Source organism: Nicotiana tabacum, chromosome 16 (genome assembly GCF_000715075.1).
Source record: "Nicotiana tabacum cultivar K326 chromosome 16, ASM71507v2, whole genome shotgun sequence".
Taxonomy (NCBI): Eukaryota; Viridiplantae; Streptophyta; class Magnoliopsida; order Solanales; family Solanaceae; genus Nicotiana; species Nicotiana tabacum.
Genome location: NC_134095.1, coordinates 101,427,949 through 101,436,576, shown reverse-complemented (window position 1 = coordinate 101,436,576; position 8,628 = coordinate 101,427,949). Strand labels below are relative to the sequence as shown.

Below are 8,628 nucleotides of genomic sequence, written 5' to 3'. Positions count from 1 at the left end.
TGAATTAATGTTTGGCTGAAGTAGAAGTTGAGAAAGACTCTTTCAAGTGTGAGCTTGCTAAGTAAAAGAAGAAGAATGATGGTATTCTTCAAGATACGCTAAAGCTGCTTCAAGCCAAGAACCTAGTTATTCCTAGTCCTAAATCCTTCCATAGCTAAGTTTGTAACTAGTAACCCAAGTGGGATATTTTTTATTTTTGCTTATGGTTCAGTGCTTTTATTTCTTTTTATGTCTTGTGGAAGAATCTTATCAATAATATTCACTGCCTTCGCTCTAATTGTTTGCTGATATTTCTTAGATGACTAATATTCTTAGATTGATAAATAAAAAATTGAATCCATAATTGCATTTGAAGTAGACCCAGTGGCCATAGTGATATCTGCTAAAATCTGGTTACTTAACTTAATTATGTAACTTTTAGATAATGCCAAAAGGAGAAAAGTGCTATAACATTGTCTTTGATGTTGAACAAAGTTGAAACAGGTTCCATACTTATAAAAAGCACAGAGTTTGTCATCATTAAAAAGGAAAAATTTGTTGACCTACGTAGTTTTGATTTTGATGATTAACAAAGGAACACATGCATGAATCAGGTCTATGGATAGTGTAAACATGTGACAGACAGAATCAAGCAAAAGACATTCACGTGAAAGGAATAAGTATAAGTAGTTATCTCCGATCATCCCCGAACGAAAATGTTTCATATTTGATAAGGAGCAAGACTCCTTATTTGAAGAGAACTATATCCAAGATAAGAGAATAGTTAGAAGAAGTTGAAGTTGACTAGAACTCTTCCACCAAGGAAGAGTAAAGTATTAGAACTCTAGTTAATCTTTATTTACTAATTCTATATATATCAGTTGTGTTCTCTATTACACACATACAGAAGTTAAGCAAGAATTGAGAGCAAAATAGTAAGGCATTTTGTGAGCAATTCCTATGAGTTTTAAGAGTGTGATCCTGAAGCTACACAAACCAGATTGAAGAAGCAATTCCATAAAGAGTTTTATGTGTCTTTCTTTATTTCTAGTTCAAAGTGTAGCAAGCATTTTGATTTGTACCTTTCAGCTTTCTTAGAAGCAAACTGTACTAGGTACCTGAGTTATATCATTCAACTTAAAGTTAACTTGAAGTAATCGCAACAGCCTGTGGCGCGTTGCTACAAGGGTTAGAGTTAATCCTTAGGTTTGCAAGAGGTTGTAAACTCGAGTTGTATCTTTCAAGTTAGAGTTAATTTGAAGTGGTCGCAATAACCTGTGGCGTGTTTCTATAAGGGTTAGAGTTAATCCTTAGATTTGCAAGAGTTTGTAAACTTTGTTGTTGGATCAGAGTTGTAGTGAAGTATTTGGAAAAAACCCCTATTGGGTAGTAGGTCGTGGTTTATTCACATTTTAAGCCGGGTGTTTTCCACGTAAAAAATCTTGTGTTGTTTACTTTCTGCATTTATTATTTCGTAAATGTAGTGTAAGAAACACGTAGAAGAACCAGGTCCTTCTATAATCTGTGCACGCAAAAAATTGGGCACCATATACTCCCCTTCTTGTGTGGTATTGAAGTACTCCCTCAGTTTCATATTAGATGAAGTACTTTTCTTTTTAGTCTGTTCTAAATGAATGACACATTTCTAAATTTCGAAATAATTCAACTTTAAACTCTTCATTTTACCTATTTTACCTTTAATGAGAAGCTTTTATAATCACTTAAATGTCATGGCCCCACAAAGTTTTTACCCCTCAAGCTTTTTAAGGCCACAAGTTTCAAAAGTCTTTTTTTTCTTAAACTCTGTATCGGGTCAAACTACTTCATTTAAATTGAAATGGATGGAGTATAAAACATCAAGACAGATGGTCGCAAATTAGATATGTAGTATGCCATATAGTTTGGCTCAACCCAGGTGGCAGGTAGCAGGCACCAATCACACGTCTCGACCTATCTTAGGGCATGATAATCTTATTTGTTGTGTTTTCTTCTGAAGAAACTGAATATGCGTTGAAGGTTATGATAGAGGTTGGTTCTCCCTCAATGTCGACCTTCAATGGTCTTAGGCGAGGAAGACGACGAGGGTCTCATGGTGCTAGGTGTTACCTGGCCAATTTTAGCACAATTGACACTGCACGGCAGTAGCCAAACTCTTCAGCCACTCAGCCTTACTTTTTTCGCACATAGTTTAGGACTTATATTATTTCAGACTTAGCAAAACGTAGCAACACACAGTAATACGGGTAAAAACCCAACTTTTATTAATTCTCGCATAATATACACAGGACACTCAGTTGGAAAAGCTCACATATGCTACTTGCCTTAATACCAACGGAATACACATATAAAAGGGGGTGTCTATGGCAGATTTACAAAGGGGCAGTTACGGGGCAGTTATACAATGTGCCTTGCATATGACCAGCCTAAAAACAAGCATAACTTTCTTATCCTAATTTGAATTCAAACCTTCTCACGAATTTTAATCCATCTTCAGAATTTTGGCCAACTGCAACATGTGTCTTGCACATGGCTAACTTCCACAGAGCACTACTTCATAATCGCATGGCTTGCACACTTGTTCTACAGCTTTTGTCCACACTTTGCCTTCCTGTCTTGTCTCGTCTTTGGACCATGCCTCGCCCAAAAGCTGATGACTATGTCTTGTCACAAACCTTGTCGTCCCACTGATCCGCACGCATGCCTTAGTCAAATGCCATGCGCCTTCATTTGCCATAGCCATTTCCCACAATCAAGTTGCTTTGCCAACACTTAAGACCTTGCCTAATTGACTTGCTTATGTCCATGCACTAACTTAGACACGCCTTTAGCTCCGCACATTGCTTGCCAACATGCGCACAAATCTATGCCAAGAAGCAACGTACAAATCCTTGACATAGATTCTGCCCGACATCTGTCATGTCTCAACATTAGGGGCTAACACTAGGCAAGTAACGAACATGGGATAGAGAACAAAAGGAGGAGAGAAGCAGCAGATGTCAGATGGCGCAACCAAATGACAAGTATAACTTTGATTAGACATTTGATGACACCAAACAGACACATTGAAACCTTCGCTCTAATAGAAATATTTTTAATCAAAATTAAAAATTCAAAAGAAATCAATTCGTTTAATCAAATAACAACCAAAGTTTGAAAAAGTCGAACTCAAACCTAAGAACCTTCTGCCTCTCATACCTTCCCTTTTTCCGAGTTTTAATAGCTGCATATTTTGTTATTGTTTAGTTTCTTTTCTAATTTTTCCTATATTTCTTGGTGGTTGATCATCTAATTGAAGGGAAAAAAGGAGGAGAAATAGTCAATGAATTGATGTAAATGTGCCCAATGTATTTGCATTTTTTATAATTTGTCTAGATAAAATCAAACATGTTTCAATTCCTAAGGTCACTAAATTGGTTAGTCTTCTCTTTTCTTTTCAAGAATGTCATAGTTATTAACTTTGATCCAAATAACTTTGGAAGAGAGTACATAAAAAAAATTTGTAAATAAAAGTAATACCATTACTAAAGGTTTGTACTCTGCTCTAGATTGTCATAGTTAGTAATTAATTCTTTTCAGTTAATCAATTTATATATTCAATCTGAAAAGCCGAATAACAAGAACCAAAACTATTTGGACCATGTAAATGACAATATGGCTATGTTCCAAATAGTGTGAGATCCGCCATCTCTGAATTTTTGGTTCACACATGATTAACTAATTTAGAATGCGACAACCACACCTCAAAAATAATAATATACCTAGACCTATAGAACGACTGAACTTTAGTTGAACCTAATGTCATAGGCCTTAATTCCATTATCTCCAAAAATCCCAAAATGCCTCTCAAACTCCTCTCCACTCTTTCCATTCTCATCAAACAAATCAAACAAGAAAACATCCAGGCCAACTCCAGGCCTCTTAGGCGTACCTACATTGTTCAAAGCTCTTCTCACAACATTCCCATTGTAAGACAAGGCATTGTCAATGCTCGCACCGTCAATTCCAGCAGTCGGCCAACCGGTCTCTGTTACCATCACAGGAATTCCCTCAAACCCTTCCTTCTCCATGGCATACACAAATGCATCAATGGAAGCATCGAACATGTTGTCATAAGCCAAGTTCTGGTCGTATTCTACATATGATGACCTAAATAGAGCATGGTCCAAAGAAACATACTGTGGATTATTTATATAGGCGAAAAAAGGGTACACATTCACCATTAATGGTGAGCTGGTGTCACGTAAAAATTGTAAAAAAGGAAGAAGAAATGGTCTGATGGTAGAATTAAAAACTCCAGATGATGGAGGGTATGAATTGGAAAGTATGGTAGATGCATGGGAAGAAGAAAGCTTAATTGAGGTAGCTAGACCTAATGTTTGAATAGCTTGGTAAAGGTTTGAAATAGCAGGAACTATATAAGGAGAGTAAAATGGATCTTTAAGGAAGATTTCATTGCCAACGGCTAAATATTTAACTTGATTAGGGGAAACATGGGCAAAAATATTGGTTTGAAGCCATTCCATGGAGATGGTCACAGGACTATTGGCTAGGGTAGGGAGGATTTCATTGGGAACTCCAACCAAGAGCTCTATTCCAGTGCCGGCAAATGGTTGCAATGCTTCTGGATCTGGATTGAATAGCCTAATTCTCGAAACGCCAATTGATTTAATGAGATTGATGGCTTCTGAAGGTGGTGGGAGGTTTGTACCAACACGGCCATAACAAACTCCTACTGCTGCTTCAACTGCAAGGAAATCACAAGGTAATGGAATTGTTGAAAACTTGTAAAAATAGAACTCCAAGCAAGTTAACAGGGTATTATAGCCTAGAAATAGAGTAAATAAACCGTACTGCTAGTAATAATATACTTCATCCATTCTAGTTTACGTGAACATATTTCCTTTTTGGTTGTTCGTCTAAAAAGAATAACTCCTTTCAAAATTTGGAAACAATTTAACTTAAAATTCCATTTTTACCCTAAATGAGAAGCTTTTATAACCATACAAATACTCTGAACCCCTTTTTGACTTGTTTAGGACCACAAATTATAAAAGTCTTCATTTTTTCTTAAACTCCGTGCCCAGTCAAAAAGTTTCACATAAATTGAAACGGAGAGAGTAAAAAAGAAAATTACGCTATCCGTATATATATAAAAGTTTGATCGTTGAAAATATTGCATTGATGTTGGAAGAGAAGGAAATATCATAGGAACCTGCGGAATAACTACGAAGAAGAATGTAGATACAAGATAGCAAGAAAAGGGCTTCTTGAATTATCATTCCCATTGGTGTACTTGACTTCTTTGCTTTCTTTTCTCTTTGCTTTCTTTCCAGTAAGAAGTTAGGGGTTATGGGGAATTCTACTGCATAAATATCATGAGGATAAACAAGGTTCCAATTACTATTTTCCATATATCTATCACATTCACTACGATTCTTGGTTTCTTTTTGGTGTGTTTTGGTTGCATTCTAGGTTGATTTTGAAATATACTTTTCTCTTTTTTGATAATATTCAAAGATGCATGGTGCATGTATATACCTTAGGTCTAGTAAAGAAAAAATGACCATTGATTCTTTTGTGTTCAAAGATTATTAACTAGTATCTGCATCATGTAACATTCATACATTAGTAATTGATTAATCAAACAAAAGCTTTCACTTTGAAACAAAACAAAAAAGTTTCTGGTCATGAGTTGACAAGTAATTAAATTGATCAAGGGATAAGATATATGCTGAACGAATACACTACCTAATAAAGTGTTAGACATGAAACTTTAATTTACCTCCCAAGCCAATCCCGAAGATCTAGATCATGACGCATATTAGAGCAAATAACCTCAGAGGTCAATCTCAGGTTAGCCTTCTAAAAAATTCCCATTAAACTGGCATTCTTCTCATGCTTCTGTTTATATATATTTATATAATGAAGCAAATAAAAGGTCATGATCTTTTAGTGATATTGACTATTATTGGTAAGGTTTTGGTAAAAGTACAAATTAACTGACTCCACGAACAGACACATATCTGTATCCATAGACATGTTATTGTTGTTACATACTCTTTTTTCTTGAAGTCTGTACTCATTATAATGCATCTTCCGTAATTTTATACTCCCTCTATTTCAAAGAGAATGAACTAATTACTATTAAGGAAGTTAAATAAAGTTTTATTTGATTATATTTTTTGCAAATAGTTTTTAAATATTTTAAATTGCCAACTGATGTGATTTATAATACTTTTTATGTAGCTTTTAAATATGTACATTTTACTTCAAAATACTTAAAGAATCTATGTCAGAGTTCACATCGAAAATTAGTCAATTTGATCCTCGTACTCCGAAAAGGTTCAAACAAATTGAAACGGAAGGAGTATTAACTTTTAGTTGTCTTTGTTTTCTATACTTTTTCTTAAAATACTATTCCTACTATATATTAAAACTAGTTAATTTATCTGTGATTCGTGCGGTAGTAAAAGATATCATTAAATTATATAAATTGAATTTTTTTTATCTTCAAACTTTGGAAAATATAGGTGTGTACGAGTAAATTCGAGGGTAATGTCTATCCTGATTCCCAGGTGAGAAAACGGAAGAAGGGCACGGATGCACGAGATTGTAATCGAGGTTAGGGACCCCTCGTATCGATACCCAGGAAGAATAAACAATCTATTCGTCATCGGGTATGATAAAGCATCTCGGGCCAAGAATGAGTTTTAAACCTTGGGAAACACGTTAAATGGTTACATACGACGGATAGAGGGACACGATATTTGTACACAACCAAATATCAAAATGAGAATCTCACTTGGCGTCGATCATGGATCAGTAATTAACGAGAAATAAAGATTTTTACCTTTTTTAGACTTATACTAGGGATGAAACTCTCCTACTACATAAAGGGAAAGTTTTTCATTTGTAACACGCAAATCAAAGAAATAGACAAGTTTATTTTTCTGTTTTTTAGCTAGTGCAAAAGTTCTTATTAAATTGTTCTGTTTTTCATTCACAATTGGGCTCAAATCAAGGGTCCAATCGAGGACGAGGTCACTGTTCAATCTAAATTTGGGCAAGGCCATAACATTACAACTGGTTTGATCATTTATTTCGTCTTTAACTCATTTATTTAATATTCTTGATTATTTAAGTTGAATCAAATCACGTATCCTTAAAAATGCGTACAAATTTAATTCTTATCCGATTTAGGGGTAAACTGTAACGACCCAACCAGTCTTTTTACTTTCTAGGTCCTTTTTCCCCTAAATTAGACTCCCCGTATGTGCTTTTACTGTTTTAAGACTTGCGGAAATTGTTAGCTCGGGTTCAGTAGAGTTCGATTTGAAATTGGAATACTTAGTTCCTTAATATTTGCTAAAAAGGGATAAGTTTGACTTGAGTCAATATTTTTGGTAAATGGCCTCGGAACTGAGATTTGGCGGTTCCAATAGGTTTGTATGATGATTTTATACTTGAACGTATGTTCGGATCAGGTTTTGGATGACCCGAGAGCGTTTCGATGCTTAATATTGAAGTTGACACATTGAAGGTTTTAAAGTTCTTTATATTTGTTTTGAAGTAGTACTTGGTGTTATCGAGGTCCAATTAGGATTTTGAGCTTGGTAATAGTTCTTTATGGTGATTTAAGACTTGTACGCAAAATTTGGTGTCATTCCAAATAATCTAAGTATGATTCGGCATGTTCGGAGCAAATTGGAAACTTGATGTTCATAATTTGATTCAATTTGGTTTTGGGGTGCGATTCTTAGTTTTGTTGTTGGTTTACATGTTTCGAGAGTTCTAACAGGTCCGTATAATATTATGGACTTGTAGGTGCAGTTGGATGGGGTCCGAGAGGCTCGGGTGTGTTTCGGACCACCCGGAGCTAAGTTGAAAAACACTAGAATTTTATGTTCTGGTTTCCTTTTTCGCGAACGCGAAGAAGTAACCGCGTTCACGATGAAGGAATGGGACTGGGTGGAAAATATCCCTACGCATTCGCGAGAAGCGGACTGTATTGCCACTAACCTTCGCGTTTGCGCTCAGGCCTTCCCGTTCGCGCTCAGTGTCACGACCCAAAATCCCAACCCGGTCGTGATGGCACCTCTCGTGAGGACAAGGCCAGCCAATCAACAAAACAGTACATCTCTTTATAATTACTTAGTAGGAATAAGTCTAAATCATGGGCAATATAATCTTAAATGCAAAATAAAGGTGATAGAACAAGGAAAATCATCCCAACTCAGCCCGAAATCGGGGTGTCACAAGTCATGAGCTACTACAGAGTTTACTAATATTTTACAAAGTCTGGAATTATCATAAATAACAAAGATAAGGGAGAAAACGGGGCTGCGGACGTCAACAACTACCTCGTTACTCCTAGTCACCTCCTGGCCTGGAAAGAATCAGTACTCAGGAGCGAACTCAACTCTACCTGTATCTGCACACATGGTGCAGGGAGTAATGTGAGTACTCTGACCCAGTGAGTAATAAAAATAAATAACGACTGAAAACATGAAATCTCATAACGGCACAATATAGCGCTATCCCAAGCAGTAAAATCAGTTATACAGTAAAACAGTGAGTATCAGATAATTCTTCTTTTAAAACAGTAAAGACAAATAATTTCTACAGTAAGGATAAATCAAAAGCTTGCCC

The 8,628-nt window shown here is 35.8% G+C and overlaps 1 protein-coding gene across 2 annotated transcripts; it reads right to left on the bottom strand.

Annotated features, from left to right (window-relative positions):
- Nucleotides 1-3,595: 3,595 nt before the first annotated feature.
- Nucleotides 3,596-5,850, bottom strand: LOC107827201 (glucan endo-1,3-beta-glucosidase-like). Of its 2 annotated transcripts, none has more exons than XM_016654292.2 (2): nucleotides 5,192-5,333; nucleotides 3,596-4,723 (listed from the first exon to the last, which is right to left on the bottom strand). In XM_016654292.2, the coding sequence occupies exons 1-2, from the start codon at nucleotides 5,262-5,264 to the stop codon at nucleotides 3,762-3,764; spliced, it is 1,035 nt and encodes a 344-aa protein (XP_016509778.2). In that variant the 5' UTR covers nucleotides 5,265-5,333; the 3' UTR covers nucleotides 3,596-3,761. The 2 variants fall into 2 exon arrangements, 1 of the variants encoding a protein (XP_016509778.2); XR_012699822.1 differs by lacking the exon at nucleotides 5,192-5,333 and adding an exon at nucleotides 5,762-5,850 and having other exon boundaries at nucleotides 4,594-4,723.
- Between the last annotated feature and the right edge of the window lie 2,778 nt (nucleotides 5,851-8,628).

What these genes read in the sequence shown, in the direction of transcription:
- LOC107827201 (XM_016654292.2), bottom strand. Translation starts at nt 5,264, where the DNA reads ATGGGAATGATAATTCAAGAAGCCCTTTTCTTGCTATCTTGTATCTAC. An exon ending in TCTTCGTAGTTATTCCGCAG is followed by an intron (nt 4,724 to 5,191) that starts GTTCCTATGATA and finishes ATTTCCTTGCAG; the next exon opens with TTGAAGCAGCAGTAGGAGTT.